This window comes from Crocuta crocuta, unplaced genomic scaffold (genome assembly GCF_008692635.1).
Source record: "Crocuta crocuta isolate KB4526 unplaced genomic scaffold, BGI_CrCroc_1.0 scaffold154, whole genome shotgun sequence".
In the NCBI taxonomy this organism is placed as follows: domain Eukaryota; kingdom Metazoa; phylum Chordata; class Mammalia; order Carnivora; family Hyaenidae; genus Crocuta; species Crocuta crocuta.
This window is the reverse complement of record NW_027530545.1, coordinates 6,167,848-6,192,240: the sequence shown is the minus strand read 5'-3', so window position 1 is coordinate 6,192,240 and position 24,393 is coordinate 6,167,848. Positions and strand designations below refer to the sequence as shown.

General features: G+C 40.8%; 1 protein-coding gene and 2 long non-coding RNA genes across 4 annotated transcripts in view; 1 reads left to right on the top strand and 2 right to left on the bottom strand.

Annotated features, from left to right (window-relative positions):
• Window positions 1-16,888, top strand: part of LYPD6B (LY6/PLAUR domain containing 6B) — a 181,203-nt gene extending 164,315 nt beyond the window's left edge. For both annotated transcript variants that reach the window (XM_077767837.1, XM_077767838.1), the window contains 4 exons: window positions 7,537-7,687; window positions 10,444-10,542; window positions 14,297-14,427; window positions 16,158-16,888. In XM_077767837.1, coding sequence (XP_077623963.1) covers window positions 7,573-7,687; window positions 10,444-10,542; window positions 14,297-14,427; window positions 16,158-16,322 — 510 coding nt within the window. In that variant the 5' untranslated portion in view covers window positions 7,537-7,572 and the 3' untranslated portion in view covers window positions 16,323-16,888. The remainder of the gene's footprint in view (window positions 1-7,536; window positions 7,688-10,443; window positions 10,543-14,296; window positions 14,428-16,157) is intronic.
• On the bottom strand, window positions 2,560-13,963 carry LOC144234441 (uncharacterized). The gene is made up of 3 exons (XR_013335951.1): window positions 13,876-13,963; window positions 12,359-12,615; window positions 2,560-2,705 (listed from the first exon to the last, which is right to left on the bottom strand). It is a non-coding gene; the product is annotated as an uncharacterized LOC144234441 (long non-coding RNA).
• Window positions 16,889-18,145: 1,257 nt separating the features above from the next.
• LOC144234440 (uncharacterized) lies at window positions 18,146-22,310 on the bottom strand. The gene is made up of 2 exons (XR_013335950.1): window positions 21,868-22,310; window positions 18,146-18,593 (listed from the first exon to the last, which is right to left on the bottom strand). It is a non-coding gene; the product is annotated as an uncharacterized LOC144234440 (long non-coding RNA).
• Window positions 22,311-24,393: the final 2,083 nt, after the last annotated feature.

The following is a 24,393-nucleotide window of genomic DNA, read 5'->3' as shown; positions in this document are numbered from 1 at the left end:
ACATTTCGAGACTTTAAGTTATAATACAAAGCTGTAGTAATCAAAGCAGTATGGTATGGCACAAAAACAGACACACAGATCAATGGAACAGAATAGAAAACCCTGAAATGAACCCACAACTATATGGTCAATTAATATTTGACAAATCAGGAAAGAATATCAAGTGGGAAAAAAGAGAGTCTTTTCAACAAATGGTATTGGGAAAACTGGACCATGTTCTTACACCATACACAAAAATAAGTTCAAATGAATTAAAGACCTAAATGTAAGACCTGAAAGCATAAAAATCCTAGAAGAGAACATAGGCAACTTCTTTGACATCAGCCATAGCAACTTCTTTCTAGATGTGTCTCCTGAGGCAAGAGAAACAAAAACAAAAATAAACTGTTGGTATTTCATCAAAATAAAAAGCTTCTGCATGGTGGAGGAAACAGTCAACAAAACTCAAAGGCAACCTGTGGAATGGGAGAAGATATTTGCAAATGACATATCTGATAAAGGATTAGTATCCAAAATATATAAAGAACTTCTAAAACTCAACACCCAAAAGCAAATAATCCAACTTAAAAATGGGCCAAAGACATGAATAGACATTTTTTTCAAAGAAGACTACAGATGGCCAACAGACTCATGGAAAGATGTTCAATGTCACTCAGCATTAGGGAATTGCAAATCAAAACTACAATGAGGTATCACCTCACACCTATCAGAATGGCTAAAATCCACAACACAAGAAACAAGTATTGGCAAGGATGTGGAGGAGATCCCTCTTGCACTGTTGGTGGGAATACAAACTGGTACAACCACTCTGGAAAACAGTGTGGGGGTTACTCAAAAAGTTAAAAATAGAACTACCCTACAGTCCAGCATTTGTACTACTAGGTATTTACCCAAAGGATACAAAAATATTAATTTGAAGGGAAACCTGCACACTGATGTTTATAGCAGCATTAACAACTGTAGCCAAATTATAGCAACAGCCTACATATCCATCAACTGATGAATGGATTAAAATTGGAGAGATACACACACACACACACACACACACACAGGAATATTAGCCATAAAAAAAAGAATGAAATCTTGCCATTTGGAATGATGTGGATGGAGTTAGAGAGTATTATGCTAAGTGACATAAGCAGGGAAAGATAAATAGTATATGATTTCACTCATATGTGGCATTTAAGAAACAAAACAAATGAGCAAAGGTGGGGAATGAGGCAAACCAAGAAACAGACTCTTAACTATAGAGAACAAATTGATGGTTACCATAATGGAGGTAGGTGAGAGTATGGGTGAAATATATGATGGGGATTAAGGAGTGCACTTGCTGTGATGAGCACTAGGTGTTGTGTGGAAGTGTTGAATCACTATATTGTACACCTGAAACCAATATTACGCTGTATGTTAACTAACTGGAATTTAAACAACAACTTTTTAAAAATGCTGATCCTGTAAAACAAAACAAAATGTAGAACCAGAATTTTATTCTGGGTGCCCTTTCTGAATCTAAAGCCCATGGTCTTTCCTCCTCTCTAAGATGATTGTATTAACTCTTGACAGACACATTTCACATTGAGTTTCTGTTGAGTTTATGTATATACTTACATACAATAATGTATTGAGTGTAGGGATTGTGTCTCTTATTTATTGTTTTCTAAGTGCTTAGCAGAATACCTGGTATAAATGCAAGATTTATAGTCTTAATACTTTCAAGAGTTGGATAAGCTGGTATGAGAGGTTGAATCATGATCCTATTTTTTCCTAGTGAATGTTGTTAAGAATAAAGTCCATGGTACTCCATGGATATTTTGTATTTTCCGATGAAGATAGTGTGTTGGGTAGGCATAAAATAAAATTCTCCCTTGTATTTTGCCTCAGGCACTTAACACTAGATTAACTATCTTTAAGGAAATTCATATTTAAATGTAGGGGGACAAAGAGAACTTTTCATGTACCAGAAATAGAACACCTGTTAGAGAAGGTAGAAGCCGTGGCTTAGGAGCTGGGCTCTCAATGTCCAGGCAGGTTGGCAATGGAAACCCTAGCCCCCTGCAAGGAAGAGAACTAGAACAGGGTCTCAGTGTAAATCCCATGAACACTGTTCATAAAGGTAATGGGAGCCAGAGTGTCTGCATTGGCCAACCTGTCCTGATAGCCAGAAGCAAGTAACACACCTCTTGTTGCAGATGATATAAAGGTTTTTTTGTTTTTTGCTTTTGTTTTGTTTTGGCAAATTTCGCCTTTTAAGAGGAGTGTTTTCACCTAGTCTGGTCCTTCTTAGTAAAATCTCAGCACTCATTTTGAATTTCCACTTGGCCTTCTATTCTTTTTACAAGGGAAGCCAGGCCTATTAAAGTTTGTCATTAAAGCATCTTACTGTGGGATAAGTGATGCTTTCGGGAAGGTGTGAATATGAGTGTTGATGGGCATGTTGGACTTAGTAGAGCTGCTTCCTCTAAATTACCCATTTCATTTGTTTTATTGGCAGTTGGAGTAAGCCTTGGCTTGCTGACTCATTTTTTTAGCAATTGTGCAGGAAGTACCATGTCTGGTCTCTTCTTTTTCAAATCTCCCTTTGAGTCCATTTCTTCTGGGTCCATTTCTTCATCTTTGGACATTCTACCAACTCCTTACTGCCCACAATCTTTATCTTACTTGTTAAGAAAAGAGTTCGTTAAGGTCATGGATAAGATGTTGGTTCTCTTTAAAAAAAAAAAAAAAAAAGTATTTATTAGGTATTTACCATGCACTGAGTCTAGACCTAGGTAATTAAAACATAATTTGAAAAATAAGGTAGGTCATTTCCCTACCCCAGAAGAGTTTATGATGTTAAGAGGGTGCTGCTTGTTGAAGCCCCTGTCATCTTTGCACATTTTCTGTGGGAGCAGAAAATGCCGTATGTAGGAAAGATGATTATTATTACTCAGACCTGGGAAGTAGCTATGCTCCTGGACCAAGTGCCATACGGGTCCTTTATTCTGGGCAGTAATAGGCCAGAGTCTCAGGCGGGCTTTGTAAATGTACAAATCCAGCTACCTGCCGTTCCCTGGAGTATCTTGAGAGTTGCCCATCCCTGTTGAATCTGCCTTTGCAGAAAGCACCCCTTTCTTTTGTGAAAGAAGCACACTGCACTCTGGAACATGTCATACTTGCCAAAGAGAGGATCATAGAAACAAATGGAAGACCAGCACCACAGGTGAAGGGTTTCTGACCAGGCCTACATCCGCGGGGGAAAAAAAGGATAAAAATACTATGCTTTGCTGGGGAGGAATGATTTGAGCTATGCCTGAGGTTGAGGAGTGTATACAAGATACCTAATGTATATGTGGAACTTTCTTAGTGTCAAATATAAAACCTTGTAAGTCACCGGAAGCCAAATCATAACAGCTGTATTCTGAAACAGCAAGCAGCAATTCTTCACTATTATGTGTGTCTCAGATTCCTTTTGAGATCCTCAGCCCAGGGGGGAAAATATTTACAGACACAATATTTTGCAAATGACTCTAAGAAGCTTACAGGTCACCCCTCACCACTATGAAGAACTCTGCTTTGTGTGATGGTCCTGGAAGATACCAGAATGGTTTAGTCTGACTCATCTTAAAGATTTTTTTTCCTTCTGGAGCAAAATACGAGCTCTACTGTAATCTTGTTCTGCAACAAAGACTGCAGTGAGAGCCTACTCAGCAGATAATTTTTAGCTCAGAGTCTCCGTGAAATGATTCTAAATGTAAAACAACTTTCAGATACCATAGTTAGTCATTTGCTTTTTCATTATCCTAATGTCTTTTGGTTGTGAAAGATAACACAGTCATGTTAACACAAACCTATCCACTGCAGAATAGATAGAGATAGATATAGCTCCTTAGGGGGAAAGCAGTATTGGTAATAGATTCTAAAGCTGGCTCTGGAAAATAGCAGACATTTTTATTTAGTGTTTTGTTTTTTTTTCTTACTTTGACAGGTAAAACCTTTGCGGTTCTGGGAAATTGATACAGTAAGGCTATGCTGTTTTAGTTAAAAATGGAAGTGAAAATATACTAATCCATAGGACAACTTTTCACTGCTATTTTGTTGAGGAAACTGTGTTCCAGGCACTGTGCTAGGATCTTTACACACATTGTCTCTTAAGCTCACTTGTACAATGGTAACGATGCCACTTTCCCTACAGTACTGTTTTGAAGAATGGACAAACCCAAATACAAGTTTAATCCTTGGGCTTGCTGTTCATTTGGTTATTTCTAAGTCCTCTGCCATCCAATCACTCTTTTATTCAGAAAAACCTTTGTGAATCCTAAATTCCTTTATGTTCTCTATTATTGGCATCGCTTTATTCTGGGAGTGAGAAATAAGGCTAGGGATTTGGGACCTATTGCTCTGCAGAGACAAAGCACTTTTTCAAAATCAGATAATCTACAACCAAACAGTTCCTTGATTTTGTTAGATCCAAAATCCTTGCCATGGCCTGTAAGTGTATGATATGGTCCCACCACTTCTGACTTAGTTCCCTTCCCCCTGCCCCCTGCATGTGCACTTCTTCCTATCTTGGGACCTGGTGTCTTTTCCCTGGATTCTTTGCTTGGGTGGTTTCTTTTCATAATGGGTCTACCTACTCACCCACCTATCTCTCTATTGTACTTAGCTCAGAATCATGACTATCTGAAATTACATTTTTCCCATAGTTAGTGCCTGTCTTCTCCTTCTAAAATGCAAACTTCATGGGGTGCCTGGGTGGCTCAGTCGGTTAGGCATCTGACTTTGGCTCGGGTCATGATTTCCCAGTCCATGGGTTCGAGCCCTGCGTCGGGCTCTGTGTTGACAGCTCGGAGCCTAGAGCCTGCTTCGGATTCTGTGTCTCCCTTCTCTTTGCCCCTCCCCTGCTCACGCTCTCTCTCTCTCAAAACTAAATAAAGATTAAAAAAATTAAAAGAAAAATACAGACTTCATGAGAGCAAAGACCTTGTTGGAGGTCCAATAATAACAATGTGTTTCTATGCACTACATGTCAATAACAACGTTTGAATGAATAAATGGGCTTCTGTCTCACATAGAGATTACATGAGGAAAACCAGGGGTCTGATTTGTGATTCCTGTTAGGAGATTTGTTCTTAACAGTGAATGCTTACCTAGTGAGGATTAAAAAATGGTGAACACTGGCTAATTAGATAGTTAAAGTGCTTTATGTGTATTAACTAATTCCTACAACCCTCTGAGGTAGGTAGGTATTATCACTATTTCCATTTTATAGATGCAAAAGTTGTGGTACAGAGAGGTTAAGGAACTTGCATGAGGCTACACAGAGAGTAGGTTTGGAAGCAGGTAGTTGAGCCTGTGCTCTTCACTACCTGAAAGTGCCCATGTGCCCAGCGCTTGGCTGAGTGCTTCATGCACACGATGTCATTTAGTCTGTGGTTCTACACTCTGAGGTAGGGACTGTTATTGTGCCTATTCTACAGACAGGCAAGATGAGGCTTGGAAAGTTGAAGCAATTTGTCTAAGGTCCCATATTTGTTGTTGATGGAAAGGGACTGAATATAGACGATAAGACTCTGAAATCTGTAATCTTAGGCATTATCTCCATATTACAGGAACGTGGATTGCTGTTGGAACACAATGAATTTGAGGTTTGCAGAAGAGGGATGAGTCTCCCCTACTCAGAGTTTCTCCACTGGTGCAAAGCAGGGGTCTTCATTCCTTGGCTCCAGATTCACAATGAATATGGAACAGTCCAACTCAAGAGAAATGAACAAGAGAAGCAGAATAGGAGAACCAGTGTCATGACTTGTCTGTTAGGAACAGTATAGTTAGCTGGAAGAAACGTCCATTTCTTACATTCAGAAGAGCATAAAAGTAAGATTTAGAAAGCTGGTAACTGTGAATGGTCAATTTTGGTTTCTAAAATGAACCAGGCCATAATTTTATATGTATATTTACATACCAGTGGGTTCCATTCTGTCCTGAGCTGAAGTGCAGTATAGAAAGTTTAGCACTATTGGCTTTTTAAATGTACCAGGTTTTCCTTTACACTCAGTACTTCTTAGAGACTTTGTTCTATCCATGGCAGAAGCCATCTATAGGGCCGGGGATCCTGTTGGCTATATTTTGTCGGCTATCCTGTTCCATCTTCGTAGGTAGGCATTCATAGCCATACACGCAAAACCAATATACTCACAACACAAGAGGGGGAGGTGAAATCCCTAGATTCTGTGCGTTATTACCCTGGCTTCAAACAAAATATCCATGTGAAGGATTATGCTCATATGTGTGGAGATCAAACTTTTCTTCTTTGAAAGATTCTCTAAGCCCACAGAGACCGGCTGATTCAGCAAGAAGAAAATGAGTTCAGGCAATATTATTGAACTCTAAGATTCTAGCATTTTCACAGACTTAGATTACAAGTGCTATTACCTACACAATCCTATGCGATTCTACCTGAGCCTATATTTGAGGCTTACAATTACCCAAATGTGTGGGCAGAATGGGTGTTATTAAACCACTTTGCAGATGAGGAAATTGAGGTTAATAGAGCTTAAAGAGCTTGCCCAAGGTCAGACAGCTAATAAATAGCAGAGCCAATACCTGAACCAAAGTCTTTGGACTCCAAGTTACATGCTTTTTTGCTTCCCACACCTCTCCGTTGCCAGAGAGCCTGTATGTGGTGGTACTATACGTTCTCAGCATCTCTCCTGAGGATTTGCATACGACCAGGTCTGCTTCTAGAGGGGAGAACCAGTGGGACTTAAGATGTACTCTCTTACTCAGTGCTCTGCGGACATCTGTTGTTTCACTGGGTATCAAACATGGCTACTTCACATCCTTGAAATCAGTAGCAGTTTTTGTGGACCAGGACTAATGCCATCTCCACGTTTCAGAGGACTCTTACTCTGTTTCCTCTAGAACCTGCTGGTAGCTTTTTGTGCCCGGTGTGACAGACACAGGTGGGGATGGCATTGTACAGTGACTCGATTCTCTTCTCCATGTCTGTGTGCCCTGGGGTCCAGCAGACACTCTATTTCTCAAACTCATTGTGCTTTTATGCACTGCCCTTCCCAGGGCTCTGACTCTTAAGGTTTCTTCCAGGTTTTTGAAAGCGTTGCAGAATTTCTCAGACACAAGTGTTTACTCAGGGAATGGACTTGACAGATAGGTGGTTCGGTAACTTCAGGTGAACACGCTTCAGAACCCTGGTTGTTAAATGATCGGGTGACTCAGCACAAAGTCCGCCAGGTAGCCTCAGGCAGTGAGGGAATGGCATGCAGCCACGCCCATGCTGTTCTTGTTCTTCGGGAACCTGAAAGGCCTTTGGGTGTCCTGCTCAAGCTCAGCTGGCTAGTGCAGAGGCCTGACAGGTAGAAGGCAGTAATTACTTAGCTTTCTTTTGTGGGGGAAGCGTGCAGTTTACTTACAGGTATGGGCCCTATAGAACAAGTAGATGGTTGAATATATTGAATAATCAGGCTTTCCGAAAGGAAGCAAAGCATGCTCCTACTGACATACAAAATGCAGATAAATGCAACCAGTCTCATTTCATCGTAGATGTGAGTTTTGGACTTTCACATAGCCAAGGTCAGAATGCTGCCCCTTCGTCCTGCTCTGGCTGTAGCTATTGTCCAGATCTTTATCTTGTCAGAAAGCTGGGCATTGGCCAAGAACATCAACTTCTACAACGTGAGGCCTCCTCTGGACCGTAAGTAGTGATTGTCTCCTGGTTCACGACGGTTGGGTCAGGGCGACCATTCAAAGTCCCTCTTTCCACCTATAATAACTTTACCTGCCCTGGAACATTTGGTTTATACCTAGAATAAACCAGAAATTCTTCACTACTTTGATGAAGAGGGGTAATACATAATGACAGAAATTTTCCCCATTTCTTTAAAATGGTTCGGTTTTCTGCTAAAGTCTCAAAAGGGTTCTTATATAAAATATTCTCTTTGGGGTGCCTGGGAGGCTCAGTCGGTTAAGTGTCCAACTTTGGCTCAGGTCATAGTCTTGTGGTCTGTGGGTTCGGGCCCCACATGAGGGTTTTTGCTGACAGCTCAGAGCCTGGAGCCTGCTTCAGATTCTGTGTCTCCCTCTCTCTCTCTGCCCCACCCCCACTCGAGTCCATTCTTTCTCTCTCTCTCAAAAATAAACGCTTAAAAAATTAAAAACTAAAATAATCTCTTAGACACTATCCTTATGAATGGCTTAGCAGACAGTGTTCTTTGTTGATCCCTTCAATGGAGAAGGATATTGGCTGTAGGAAGGAAGTTTCTCCATATATAATTTATATATGTGGGTGTGGAGCCCCACATGGGATTCAAACTCATGACCCTGATATCAAGACCTGAGCTGAGGTCAAAAGTCAGATGCTCAACCAACTGAGTCACCCAGGTGCCCCTAAATGATATATTCTTTCAAGTGGCCATTAATAATTTTGAAACAGATTAGCATGTTTGAAAGTAGGTGGGAAATAATACTTGGATTTTCATTAATATGCATAGTCACTATTAGAAAAGGCTGTATAAAGCTCAGCTTTCCCACTAGTAACTTAAACATAAGCAAATGTCAGTGAATATTATCTATAGGATGAAATATTTTATATACATGTATGTGTATATTTGTGCTTGTATACATATATCATCTTTCTCTTCAGGCAAGTAAGACTTTTCTGATATACTTTATTAGAGAAAGATTATTATAGATAACAATTGGCATAAATATGAATGCCTGTAGTTCCCACACCTAGAAGAGTAGCAGAATCATGATAAAAGCCTTTAAAACTACATATTCCTTGGTCCCCTCTGCAATAGTCAGAAGGGGGGGAGGTAGATTGTTTTTTCTTTTTTTTTGCCCTCCCCAAACCCTCTTCTTTTTAAAAAAGCTCTCCTGATACTCTTCATGCACAGCCAGGTTTCAGACCCACTGTCTTAATACTACTTCTAAATGAAGTCTATACATTACTGTTCCTCACTTTGTGCTTTCTTTATTATTTAGGATGCCGTGTGTGTGTGTGTACACATATATATATCATAGACATATACCACACACACCTTGAACTGTCATTTATTATACATTTCTAAATTGGTAATGATTGTATACTAATAGCTTAATGACATGGCACAAACATGATTTTCATAAAATTTAAATTATAGACAAATTTTTAACTTTTTAAGCCTAATAAAATTTTATGATTAGAAAACCATTAAGGAGAGAGAGAGAGAGAGAGAGAGAGAAAGGGGCACGTGGGTGGCTCAGTTGGTTAAGCATCTGACTTTGGCTCCGGTCATGATCTCCTGGTTTGTGAGTTCGAGCCCCGCGTCAAGCTCTGTGCTGACAGCTCAGAGCCTGATGCCCACTTTGGATTCTGTGTTTTCCTTTCTCTCTGTTCCTCCCCTGTTCACATTCTGTCTCTTTCTCCTTCAAAAATAAACATTCAGAAAAAAATTTTTTAAGAGAAATATATGACTAACATGTGATCAGATTACTAGGATGGTCTGACATTTTCCTTGATCTTTATCTGTTTTATTCTCCAAAAATGGAAGAATTGTAAGTTTTACATCAGGCTTTATGCCATGGCTTCCAAAGAAATGTCAAATTTATTATACTTTTAACTTCCTGCCCATTAAAATAACAAGATACAAGGTTGGAAAAAACCATAAAGAAAAAAAGGACATTCTAGTTGCTTTCAATCTGGACTGCCAGCAGTCATAATTCCTGCTTTCTGTAACACTAGCATGAGCTTAAGAGCCTGAGAATTGCTATCATCCTTATATTAAATGTTATATTCCTGATTGAGGTCTAATGTTGTGATAATTGACGTATATCAAGTGAGATTGCTTGATTGAGGTTGAATATGACCGTAATGGAAGTGCATGTAGATGGAAACCAGCATGATTTGATGTACCAGGGACTCTACTAGATATTTTTTTATTGCAACCTCCTGCTTAATCTTCATGATTTCCTTGCAAGTCATGGGAATTCTCATTGTTAGTATTACTTTAAACATTATTATTTTTTGGAAGTTAAGAATCACACAGCTACTCAGCAGGAAGAGCAGAATCTAAGCTCAGGTTAATCTGACCCTAGTTCTTTTCAGGGGCCACACTACACCAAATTATTGGTTCCCATCCTGCCACCACCCTTGCCTGTGCTCTCAACCCCCACTTATTCCCAAGGTATAAATTATAATGGAACAATACCATGGGTATTTCAAAGTGGCTTGTGGAACCATTTTCAACTCTATAGTAGATAAGCATAGACAAAGTATTTAAAGAAAAGGGAATAAAGAATATGCCCCGAAGTCTGGCAGTTAACTCCAGCTCCTTAGCAACGAAAATTCTAAGAGCAACGGTTTGTAAATTTCATTTGATCCAATAAAAGTTGCTAATTTGTGCCATCTTTGATGTTTAAAATTTTTGTCTTTTTTAACCTTCCTGTTTCACTCTGCATTTTTCTTTAAAGCTACACCATTTCCAAACAGCTTCAAGTGTTTTACCTGTGAAAATGCAAGAGATAATTATAACTGCAATCGATGGGCAGAAGACAAATGGTGTCCACAAAGTAAGTGCGCTGAGTTTGGAAGACTCTCTTGTGATCATATCTCATTTAGGTCTCTCTGAAATGGCCCTGAGTAGACCTGCCTTATATAATGGGATTAGCTTATCAACAGGCTGATGATGATATATTAAAATCAGATTTCTTTTAGTAGACTAGACTCTCAGACTACTCTGAGAGTACTTGGAAATGGATGGTATAACCTCAATTTGTATCTTTGTGTGCCTCCCAGGAGTATTTCTTAAATAGTATTTATCGGGCAGAACAAGTAATTCACAGTGTTGTCTAAGGCATTCTAAGGATTTCATAAATGCTTGACAATACCTCTAGAAAAGTCGTACTTACTGGCTAAAGCAAAGAAGCGTTTTTATACACTTGAGATATGTTGATGCTTTCATAACTCATTCATTCATTTGACAAACATTTGAGAACCATTTTAGTTTGCTTAGTTCACAGATACATCCCTAGTGCCTAATCCAGTACCTGGCCCATACTAGGCACTCAGTAAATATTTGTTGATAGACTGAATGTATACTTTTGATCAGGTACTCAGGGAAATTTCTGAGGAACTAAGGCCTGACTGACCAAAACAAACCAGCCACATGGAGATCTATGGAAAGAGCATGCCAGAAAGAGGGAAAAGTAAGTGCAAAGTCTGTAAGAGGCAAAATTTTGCCTCTTCATTCAACAGGAAGTAGGTTGGCCAGTAAGGCTTAGTGGAAGATGGAAAAAGGTTCTCATGGAGATAAGGACCAGAGCATACAGGATCTTCTCCTGAGAGAGCTTGGATTTCATTATAAATGTGATGGGAAGGCAGTAAGGGTTTGTAAGCTAGGGGAGTACAGAACGCTAGCTGTGTTCTAAAATATTGCACTGCTGCTATGTGGAGAGTACGTCCTTCTACTTGAGGACAAAAGTAGAAGGGAAACCAAGTGGGGTCTTTCATTGTCTTCAATCAGGTGAAAATGGCACCTGGGACTATGGTGGTAGGGAAAGAGGGACAAGAAGTCGAATGATTTAACATTCACAAACTTGGAGGTAAAGCAGATAGGATGTGCTGATGGATGACTTGGAACTGGAAAGTTCTACTCAGAACTATAAGAGCAGGCTATTAAGATTTTTAGAAAGTACTGGTTCTTAGGTTTTGAGACATAAAATGTCAAGAAAAGCAAACCAACCAACCAACCAACTAACCAATTCTTTTAAAGATTACCCGTTTTGGTGTACTATTACCTTGACTCTTTTGGAAATTTCTGTAACATATTCTGTAAAGCAGTACAATAGCCTTCCCTCTTACAGATAAAGCCAGTGTATGGTACCAATAATTAGTACACACTGCAGACCTCAATGGGGCTGAGAATCTTATTCTGTAAATTAGCACAAATGGTTATGACCTCTACCATCAACTTGGACAGGACTTTTTTTTTTAATGTTTATTTATTTTGGGAGAGAGAGTGCACATGAGTGAGTGGGAAAGGGGAAAAGAGAGAGAATCCCAAGCAGGCTCCACACTCAGCACAGAGCCAGATGTGGGACTCAAATTCACAACCACAAGATCATGACCTGCACTGATACCAAGAGTGGGACACTTAACTGAGCCACCCAGGTGCCTCTGGACAGTATTTTTCATGATTTCTTTTCAAGACTAATTAACTATTATAATTTTTTCTTGAGGTTCTTTTAAATTTCTGTAGAGTGACCTTAAATTGTGTGTATGAGTACGTGTATGTATATTATGCATTTGGAGATTCCTTTCTACATTTTGCATAGAAATTTATCTTAGTTATTTCAAAGTTTTTAAGGTTGGCCTTTACCAACTTACTTCAGAGAGTGGGTATCATTCTTTAGCTATGTGCTTTAAATTCCCCTGAAAACCGGATGGTAAGGATTACAGCGTAGTAAATTACGACATTGATGTCCAACTTCTTGTGCTTCATCTTCGTGGATGGTATTATTTTGAATTGTATCAAAACACCGTTCCTCCTAGGAATGGTACAGCGCTCCAATTTGTCATTCATTAAACAAAGCCATTTTGAATGGGAATGCGCCTGGATACTTCTGGGTTGCAGAGTTTCATATCTGTTGAAACAGGTGAACAGAAGAAGGGAGTGGCAGCTTTCCATCAGTGAGAAAATGTCAGAGATGGGAAGGGGGAAGGAAGTTGGCTCTTCCAAATCCACCCTGAAAACCTGACTCCTAATGAGACTGCCACGGAATGACCCTACAATCCAGTGTGCATGACAGTACATTTTTGACTGTGCTCCAGTCAAGCTCCAAAGATCCTAACCTTCTGGAATTCTACCTGAGGGTATAATTTCTTGCTTTTCAGTTTGTCATTATTTAGAGGATAGTCAACCATTTCTTGGGGGCAGACAGGCCCACAGCTATTGTTCTTTGTCAGCTCAGGTTTCCTTTTCACCTTAGAGCTTTACTTCTGTGGTCTGTCCATGTTGTTAAGAGAGGTTCTCTGTGTAACAGGATATGACAAGAATGACATTTCTTGTTTTATTTACCCTGGCTTCTATTCTGACTTTCTAGGGTGCTTTAGCATGTGTGACATTTTATACGAACACATGCAGCTACCAGTTTTTGATTCTTCTTTTATGTAAACTATAGGTTGAAATGCCTTTCCAGAACATTCAGTGGTTTCTTGTCCTTCCAAAGGCAGAAGTCAGCTACTCTTATAGAGCACACTAAAGCATCTAGTTTAATACTAAGTATGTTGAGAGGCAGAACAGTGTTATGGTTAAGAGTACAAACCCTAGAAAACTTCCTAGGTTAGAATCCTATCTTCTACCACCTTCCATCTAATGTAACTGTGTGCAAGAAACTGTGCCTTGGCTTTTTTTATCTGCAAAATATATTAATATGACTTACCTTAAGGCTTATAAGGATTGACTGAGTGAATACATGTTGCAGTGCCCAGCTGATGGTGTGCTAATATTATTTGAAGCTTACAACAACCCTACCAAAATGTCAGGACACTTATCATCATTTTGCACAAAAGAAAATGAGCTTTAAGGACCTAATAGGGCTCACATGTGGCAGAATTCTCTAAAAGCAAGTGTTCTCCACATCAGTCAAGTTTTCCCCCATTGCATGACATTGCTGGTGTCATCCCCTCTCACTAAACTAAGGAGCACTGCATTGGTCTGAAATAACTGGAGAGAGATGCAAAACTAAAGCGGCAGGTCCTAGCATATTGAATGAAATCACTTTCTTTAATAGTAGTAAAGTGTGAGTACTTAAAGCTATACGGGGAAACATAGAAATGAGCCAGCTATGCGGCAGGGAGGGCACAGAGAGGAGGAATTAAGAAAGAGTAGGAAAATGGCATACTCAGGAAAAGTCCAACACGCAGGGAAGAGTAGAGCATGAGTAAGCAGCAGATGAGTCAGGACCGTGGTCTTGGTGTATACTTTGAAGCACCTGTTTTCATTCTGTTCCACCACATGCCTGTTAGTATACAAGACCTTTATAACTCTCATTTTGTTTTGGAGTTTGGAACATGTGGTTCATAGGGAGAGAGACAGAGACGCCGGCACTTTCGTATGAAACGAACAGACCTGAGATGCTGATGAAAGGCTCGTTCAGTTTTTTTTCTCCGCTTTAGCTAGCACCAAAGGAGAGACGTCCACTCCTGACATTAAACTTCGTGCCTAGAAACCTAAGGATAGTCCTGAGCTTTAGTCTCTCCTGAAGTGATGAGCTCCTCGTTTGCAGTGTGAAACATGACATTGCCTTTTCTCCCCTTGCCTAGATACACAGTACTGTCTGACGGTTCACCACTTCACCAGCCATGGAAGAAGTACATCTATTACCAAAAAATGTGCCTCCAGAAGTGAATGTCATTTTGTTGGCTGCCACCACAGTCGAGATTCTGAACATACAGTAAGGAGTGTGTGTGTGTGTGTGTGTGTAAAGTTACTGTCCTAAGGTTTTTTTCGTTAGTTATACATCCTTAGTTATACATAATGGAAAGGCAAGAAGGATAAAAGTAATCTGTTGTATGCGTGAACTCTTGAAGGAAAGACTCCCTTACAGTGATGTAGTGGAGACCAAAGAGAAATTGAAGACTTTCTGTCCTTCAATAAAAAATGTCACTAAAAACAAATGATAATTCCCAGACCACAGAGCTTCATCCTAGGCCTCGAGCTTGATTTGTTTGAAGTCTGTTCTGGAAGCCCAAGAGCAAACCATCCATGAGAGAATGATGAACGCTACAGAGCCCAGCTCATGTATTTTGTTTATGGCCAGATATCACCGAGAACAAAGTACAGGGTAGCTGGGTGGTGGAAAGAGGTAAATGGGGATGCCTTTTACTAGGGAAACCTGGTCTTACCCACAACCTCTGCTTAGACCAGGAAGTGAGAGTCTGAAAGAATTAATCTCAGTTTAATATGATGAAGTATAGATATATTTTAGATCAGTTGATCTCCTTAATTTTCCATCATTTAAATGAGCAATTTCACCCTTTTATATGCCTGGAATTCTGAAAGGTTTGAGAATAAAATTACTTGAAAGTATGTTAATTTCATGAGATTTTAGAATTTGATTTAGTTACTGTGTACAGAAAGTGCTTCAGACACCGGTAGCTTTTAGCTCTGGCAACATTGGAGTCACCTGGGGAGTTTTCGTAGCTATACTGGTGATCAAGGAACATCCTCGATCAGCTGAAGCCGAACTTCAGGGTGGGGTCTTGGGCATCAGGCTCTTTTTTTTTTTTTTTTAATTTTTATTTATTTTTGAGAGAGAGAGAGAGACATAGAGTGCAAGTCAGGGAGAGGGAAGTGAGAGAGGGAGACACAGAATCCAAAGCAGGCTCCAGGCTCTAAGCTGTCAGCACAGAGCCCGACAGGGCTCCAACTCACGAACTGTGAGATCATGACCTGAGCCACCCAGGCGCCCCTCTTTTCTTTTTAAAAGTTTCCACAAGGAGATTCTGATGTGTTGCCGCCAGGGTTGAAAGCTGCTGATAAAGACACGTAGAGTTGCTGCCGTTTTCTTAGCTAGCCATCCTGGAAGCCCTCATGAACAGCTAAGTTTGTCAGGTTGAAGCCTTGTACCAGGTATTATGGCAGATGATTGCTTCCCCTGAAAACACATTGTGCTGTGAGGGAGCAAGCCTTTTTCACTACTCAGCAGCCATAATTAGCAAGCCATTGCTGCTGTAACGATAGAAATCAGGTGTTAGTATAGACAATAGAAAGTCATTATTATCCCTTAACCAGTAGTACTGAGAAAGAAAATCAATGACCAATTCAAAAGGCTCCTAGCTTTCATTTTCATGTCAGTGTTTTTCTTTACAAACCTTAGATTTGTTGACTCAATCAAGCAGTTTTATTCAGTTTCCCTTCCTCTTCTTTCCCTTGCTTATGCTTGGCTTGCTACGGATAAATCACTGTTAAAATGAAAAGACTCTCAAGATGGTCCTTACTTTCAGGTTAGTGGGAGAAAGGTGGTGCTCAAGGGCCTGAGTGTCTCCTAGACTGGATGAGTTGGGGAGCTCTAATTCTGTCCGTCCTCAGCGCCATGGAAGCGTTCTTTTGTTCTTTGTTTTGCCCTTCCCTCTCCTTCCCATTACTTAGTCTCTTTCCCCTCTCCCCTTGCTTTTGTAACAGGAGTGTCGGTCTTGCTGTGAAGGAATGATCTGTAATGTAGAGTTACCCACCAACCACACTAATGCAGTCTTCGCCGTGATGCGCGCTCAGAGAACATCCGGCAGCAGTGCCCCCGCGCTCTACCTGCCGGTGCTGGCTTGGGTCTTCGGGCCTCTGCTGATATGAGGCCACTGTTCCCAGGAGAGGCAGAAACTGCTCTCTGAAGCACAAGCCAAAAAACTGTGTGAACACTGAAAGTTGAGTGAAGACCAGTCTTGCACTTGGTGAAGAGTGCACTTTGGGCCCCAGAGCGGAAGCCCACTGTTCGCGGAGCTAAAACACTCCTGCACCAGGCCACAGGATGCGGGAAGGGGACGTGGCAGGGACTGAGGGCGTTGTCTGGCTTCCAGGCTTCCTGGTCAGAGGGGCTGCATTTTGTCTCTTCTGCAGGGACGATCCTGCCCGTATCTGCAACGGGTAGGTTGCAGCAGCCTGTTTTGGTGCTCCTGCCCAGGCTTGTAACTGATTGGACTCCTTGAGCTCAAGACTCCTTCAGGGCTGGTGTGTCAGACTCTCTCATTTCTGTGATTATGTCAGAAGGTCCCTATGAAATCTAACCCTTCTCCCATGAGAAAGCAATTTTCCCACCAACGACAGTCCGTGAGAAAGGCAACTAACTAAAGGAAGGAAACTTCCGTTTGAACTAATATGAAATCCGTTTACTATTGTGGGGGTAAATAAAGCTTTTAAATTATACAGTGTAGAATGCATGCTTGTGTGTTTCTTGACTGACCTGGTGACCTCGGATAAAACATTACCAGTCATAAAAGAGGTCACTGAATTTATGTTTCCATACACCATGGGGGACATATTCCAGCTTATATTATAAAATTCTATGCCACAGTGACTTAGCGTTTTCTTTTTCAGGAAGGATACTTCGTAGGATGCTAAATGCTAAGTAGCAAATTGAGCAGGTCAGGAAACCTTCCTGACAGAAGAGGATGACACCTTATCCCATGATGCACCCTCAGTGGTAGCAGCTTCATTTCAAAGAAACTGGTCAGAGGGCCCCTCCACCATAGAGTCAGCTTTTCTCTGAATGTCAGGGCCACCAAGAGTACGTTTCTAAAAACATGCGAAAATGTTCAGTCTCTTTGTCTCCTCTTTCCCTTTTATAATAGTCTCAGCAACTTTTTGTTTCCAGAATCTGGTTTCATGCCTTTACAGTTGGGGTGACCTTTAAACACTCTGCTCTTGGATGTATGGTGATGAGTTAATGGAGCATTTTGTTTTGTTTTTTAATGTTTTATTTATTTCTGAGAGAGAGAGTGTGTGTGTCTGTGAGCAGGGGAGGTTCAGAGAGAGGAGGAGATACAGAAACTGAAATAGGCTCCAGGCTCTGAGCTAGCTGTCAGCACAGAGCCTGATGCGGGGCTCGAAACCCATGAGCCACGAGATCATGACCTGAGCTGAAGTCGGACACTTAACCAACTGAGCCACCCAAGCGCCCCGAGTATGTTGTTTTTAACCAAGCATCCACCATTGGAACACTGAGTGCTCCGTAGAGTCCATTGATGACGCTATCCTTGCCACATGGGCTCAGCTGTATGGGGTCAGCAAACTATGCTTCATCAACCAAATACGTCCTACCACTTTTAGTCTGCTGGATCTCTGTAACAAATACACTATTGGTTGTGTGACTTAAAAACATTTAATCCTTACAGTTCTGGGGGCTGAGAAGTCCCAGATCAAGGTGCTGGCACATCGGGTGTCTGGGGAGGGCCTTCTTCCTGGTTTGCAGACCACCATCTACTTATATAGGGCAGAATACAGAGAGAGACTGGTGTCTTCCTTCCCTTATTGGGTACTAATCTCATTCACAAGGGCTCCACTTTCATGACTTAATGAATTCCCAGAGGCCTCACACTCAAATACCACCAAATTGGGAATTGAAGCTGCAACATATAAATTTTGAAGGGACACAAACATTCAGTTCCACAGCAACCACCTATTTTTGTGAATAAAGTTTTATTGGAACATAGACATGCCTTCATTTATCTATTGTCTATGGCTGCTTTCATGCTACAACAGCAAGGAGGAGTAGATGCAACAGAGAGTATTGGTCTTCAGAGTCTAAAAGATTCATTCTTTCGTACTTTACAGTAAAAGTTTGCTGATGCCTCAGCTGTGGATTGGTAAAACGTCAGGAGAAACCTGCTTGTCTCGCAGGGACCATGGTTCTTATCATGTGCGTACTCAGCCTGTGCAGTGGTTTGTGAAATTACATCCTTTACGTTCTTTGTCTTCTGCATCAGTGAATTTTTCTTCTGTTTTGAATTTGTTGCACTCATTTGATTCCGTGTTTAGTTGTTATGTGCTGATGTCAGGTGCTGGCCTGTATATTTCTTTCTTCTCGTCTTTGGCGCACTGGGAGCATCTCCTCTTAAGGCTCTTGAGCTTCCAAAAAAATAGGGAGGAAGCAGACATTATCTCCCTGTCTCTGGCTTAATCTTAGACTCACCTGGAAGCATCAGTTTTGAAGCCTGATGCAGATTTACCCCTCCTTTCACTCAGCACCTTGAAGTATTTGAGTTTTCATAGCTTATGCTTGTTTGAAATTAATTATATATGGCTTCACTTGGAACATTTTAATAGCATCTTTGGTGTCTTTTTATTCCCCAGGGTTTCTTTTGACTGTATAATTGACGAATCGTCTAGCAAAAAACCATTAGCAGACAGTATTTTTTTTTCCTGATTTTGTTTCTGCTGTCTAGATTAATGAAGTGTGTGTGTGTCTTTCTTTCCTGAAGAAACATTTTAATATTTTCTTCACCCTGAATATCATGTTTGCATGGAATTTACCCCTCACCACCACCCCCTTAAGCATTTAAAATAGGGCTGTGTTAAGCAAAAGAGGGAGCACACAGAGCCAACAAACTCTTCACAAATATACAGCTCAGTCACTAGGGGTGCCAGAAGTACAAATAAAAATATGGGATACCCCATTGAAATTGAATTTCAGATACATGATTTTTTAGTAGAAGTTATTCATAAACTCACAAATCTGGCCCATCTAAGGCAATGTTTTCAAGTCCTCGTGATCAGAAACTTCTGGGTTACTTCAAAACAATACAAATTCCCAGGTGGTCCTGGAGATGTTGATTCAATAGGTCTAGGGTGAAGCATAAGCCTAATCCCAATAATTGAATGCTAAATTAAAAGAAAATAAAAGCTCCTGGTGATTATGATGCCCAGCCAAGCGTTACCCTTGATCTGAGAGGGTAATTCCTTCCTCTGAAGTCCAGTCCTTGCTTGGCTACATAATATAAGAGCTAATGAATAATAAACATGTATACAAGTAACCTAGGTTAGAGCTGTGGTTCTCAAAGTGCTCCCAGATCTGCACCAACATCATCTGGAAACTTGTTAGAAATGCACATTCTCAGACTCCATCCCATACCTATTGAAAACTCTGAGGGTTCAGTCTGTATTTTAATAAGGCCTTTAGATGTTTCTGATGTACATACAAGCTCAAGAACCACTAGACCAGAGAAGTGCTTCCCAAATGTCTTCAGTAAATGGGTCCTTGGTGACTGCATAAGATTCACTTAGCTTGCACAAAAAAAAAAAAAAAAAAGATTTTTTATGTTGGAGTCAAGTCAGAAAATCTATTTTTAACAAACTCTTTGATTCTGATACACAGCCACTTTGGGAGCTACTAAGCTGGAGAGTAGAGATGGAAGTGGCAATGGTGACCAGAGACCCAGACGTTACACGTGACCTTTGAATTCTAACATGAAAGCCCTATCCATTAAAAGTTGATTCTTGGTGGTGTCCCTGGTGTATTTTCAAAATTAGAATCCAAGGAATAAATCCAATCATTAGAGTCCATTACATGAATTTTTTAGTCCATTGCATAAGGATCCAGAATGGTGGCCAAGTATCCCAGACCTTGTACTAATTTGCCCCTAGTGAGCAAGAAAGTGAAAAAAAACTTTGGTGTCAAAATATCCAATGAGAACTGGAATAGTGGGGGCAGGAAAGAAGAGGTAGGTTTGTTGTTAGAAAAGAGGATTAATTATAAATAGGAGCATCAGAGAGAATAAACTGTCAAAAGTCTGTTTTGTACAGGCTCCCAAATAAATAGATTCTAGAATAAACTTTCAATTTCCTTCCATGAATCATCTGCTGAAAAAAAAAAATGGTACTGAACACACACTTTTTTTTGTAGCTGTGTCTAAACTCTTCGTAAATCCATTTCTGAGTGAAGTTAGCAGTTAGAAGTCATAGGCGCTATTTTCCATTGTGTTGTGTCTGTCACTGTGTAAAATGTATTTCATAAGAAAAGGGAATGTGGTGGGTGGCTTTCTCTTTTTCATGGGGAAAGCACTTACAAAGCCACACAAAGCGTGTACTGAGCACTATGAACTGGCACGGAATTGAGATGTGGTGTGGGACTGGGAAAATATTATATTACATTTGTGAGAGTGCTAACTCAGGCCAAACTGTGTGACATGTAGATTGACATTTTATAAAACTTTGCTCTGACCTTTTGATCTTGGACATATTATTCTCCACCTACTTGTCATCGACTCTATCATTCTATGATTTGTGGAGGGATACATCATGCTGCGCGGCATGTCTGGGTGCAAATCTTACCAGAAAAGCTAGTAAAACATGCACAAAGGTAAAAGTAGTGGAGCTGGAAGGCAAGCGGCTGTCATAATTTGCACGTGCCTTGAGGCGCAGTTCCACTATGTGCATCTGGAACCATCCAGCGTCTTCCCATCACACGTCCTGATTCTCTCTTCACCTCACAATTCTGTCTCCTTCCCAGATCCCCTCTCTCACCACTTTGGCCTCTCTTTCATCAGAGGCTGACACTGGAAGCCAAACTGTCTTTGGAGTAATCCAGAATGTGAGCTAACCATGGGCTAGGCTGTGAAAACAAGAGCTTTCAGGGCTTGAACCCAGGAATACTACTCAGCAAGTCTGAGGACATGCATTTCCAACAAGCATCTATGACCATGAGACTGGTGATTCGGATACTGGTCGTTTGAGGGCATCATCTTAGAAACAGTAAGCTGAAAGCACTGCATAACTCCCAAGCCTCCATACTTGTGCTGTTTTGGTCTATGAAAATTGGTCTCAGCTAAGGGGAGGACGCAGGTCCGCACCTGGAGGACACTGGTTTGGCAGAGCTGCCATGCTGGGAATGGCCCTGGAAGGCTAGGATGCATGGGAAGTCTGGGAAACCTGGGATTCCATGCAAGCAGGATGTCCATGGTTCTGACCATTGGTTGAGGCAGTAAGAAGCGATGTAAAGCAGAAGCCAAGGTGAGCTCACCCACAGTGGCTAACGACTAAAAATCAAATCCAATGCAAATAGTGTTCAAAGGAGGATAGGCAACACAGGGTAAGTAGGTCCTAGAGACAGGTTCTGATAGGGTTGTCAAGAGTCCCCAAGGTGTGTACCTTTTACAGAAAGCTGTATCCATCAGGATGACTCCAACTACAACTGACAAAGCCCCAATCAAATAGTCAAGTAAAAGTATTGGGCCACACAACTCAAGTCCAGAGAAAGAATGGGTTTCAGAGTGGACTTAATCCAACAGTTCTAGCACCTTTCTCTGCTGTTCTTTTAACGCTCACCTCCCTGTTCCTCTAGCTGTTCCACACAGCCCACCCAAAGTCTAGAAGACTAAATGGAGGGGCACTACTGGACACTCACCAGGAAGAGAAGATGGTCTTCACCCAGGCTGCCACAAATCGCAAGCAAGCTGTGGTCACTCTTGGCTTAGTTCAGCTAAAGGGAGCTCACTGTTCCCCAAGGCATGTGAGATGCCTGCCAGAGGGTAGGTATCTGAACAAAATAGGAATTTAAAAGGAGGAAGGAAGAAATGGATCTGGGCAGGCAGCTGGAAATGTCTGCTCCAGAGTCCCAGTGTCAGGCCATGTCTGGAGGCAGTTGTTAAGGTGGCTGAAAAAATGCTCTCATGTTAGGGAGGAGAGAGCCGAGTCCTCCAGAGCTGTGCAGATTTGCTCTCACCACACGGCGAGCTAGATGAAGACCCTACCTACTCTCCGACCTGCTGGGATTTCTACCACATTGTTGATTAATCTACACTGTAAATCCCCAAGGAGTGGAGAGGGTTTACAGCACTTCCTCAACTATTCTATGAGAGAAGCTTTTCTTCCTTGAGATTCTGGGTTCCATAGAACACACTTTGTTTAGCCAATAGTAGTTTGCAAATGTAGAGAAATAGAGGGGAAGCTGCAGAACATGGGTATGGGTAAGACACTGACTCCTAAAACAGGCAGTGTATCCTAGGGACTTTAATGAATGTGTTTTCAGTGCATGAACCTTGAACCCCTCAGAAACATCCATTTCTCCAAGATTGTGGGCTCTGTCATATACAGATCTGTCTTCAATATCCTTAGTTGAGCAGAGGTAGAAAATTGGGAAACCCACCTTAAAAGGGGATAGCTTCAAATACTTTCTCTTTGGCTTTGTTCTTAGGTTTGTTGACCTATTCAGTGTCCTGAATGGGTTTTAATTCCACTCATGGCATTTTCCTCTAGGTCTGGAAAGCCCACTGCTCCTTGGGGCTCAACTCTAAGCAAAACAAGAAGACCATGTTTTCAAAGGATTATGTTTTCTTTCCATATGCCTCCTGAAGAATTGTCTGAAGTAGTCATTTGTTATTTGTAAATATTTTTGATTTTTGTTTCCTCTCTTTCCATATTCCCCCTGAAGAATTATCTGAAGTAGTCATTTCTTATTTGTAAATAGTTTTGATTTGTCATGAAATCAATCTTGAGTCAGAGATGGATCTTGAATATTATTTATCTTCATTTTTAACTAATTAATTTAAACTAGAATTTATTAGTGATCTGAAGAGCAATTTTTGTCAGGGATGTGATCAGATTCTCAAGGCAAGTTTTTCCATATGTTATCCAACAAAGGAAAATGAAGATGTTAACTAAGTTGAAGGCGAAAGAACAACATAGCATTTTGCGTACCTTAGGTAAACCCGCATTTCTTTTGGTGGATCTTGTATTTAGTCAGAAATCCAAATGTCTGACATTGATTTTGGAAGATGTTTTTCAGCAGTGTTCATGATCTGGGTCTTTTGTATTTAGTTGGCTTTAAAAATTCAGGAATTTGAAGAAAGACACGAGGGAGATTTTGATCCACAGTGTCTCATCTTTACCTGGGGGCAGGTAGTAATTATTTGATTGATATAATAGATTAGTCAAATAATTCTACATGACATCTGTATTTTTCTTTTTAATGCCATGTTTCAAAGTGAAAAGTGAGTTTAATTAAGTGGAATGATAATCCATGATTAAATAAGATAATGAAGCACATATTGCCAACAAAGGAACATGGTAAAAACTTAAGAGTTTGTGATTAGGGAGAAAAGAATCAAATAGTTTGAGGCAAAAATTTCTTGACTGATTATTATTTTTTTAAAGCAAGAATGCTAGATTTTATCTACTTTTGGAGCAAGGGAAGGCGCAAGGCCAAGCCTTCCCCCTTTCTATATCGACTGCTCTGGAAACGCAATTACCTGAGGTAGTTTGGTGTCCCTTGTCAGACGTGGATGCGAGTTTGTGCTAACAACACAAGGGCAGCATGAGGTACGCAAGGTGCAGCTCTCAGGGTGCACGTGCGGAATCCTAATAAGCATTTACCTCTTTTACTCAAAGCAGCCTGCAGCGCCTTGAGGGAAATATAATCTGAGATTTGCACAGAAAGCCACAAGTATGGAGGGGCTTCTCAGTGCTAGCTCTCTTGGAATCTGATCTGGGGTTCAATGGCACCCTATGTGCCTTAGTCATGGCTGACTTAACAGGTCATATACACGTGGGAAGCTTTAGCCATGGCAGCTCTAGGAGCTTTAGAGAGGTCAGCTCTAGGAGCGGTCAGGGTCTTAACTACTAATGCCCTAACATCCTAAACATACCTAGGTCCAGGTAGTTGAATGGAGATGGTTCTCTCTGACCGAGGATGAATGGATGATATTGTGTGGGTCAGTAGGTGTCAAGGTGAATTATTTACAAGATGGGAGTAGGAAATGGCATTGCAATCTATTATCCCATTTGAGAATAAGTTCTTCCCACCCCTTGTTTTGCTCCATGAGACTAAACTCCTTCCTGATTTTGATGATAAATTTCTAAGACTTTAGTATCGTACCCAACTTTTGATGTGTTTGCCCTTTGTTGGGTAGAAACTAACCTCTGGTAGAATTCT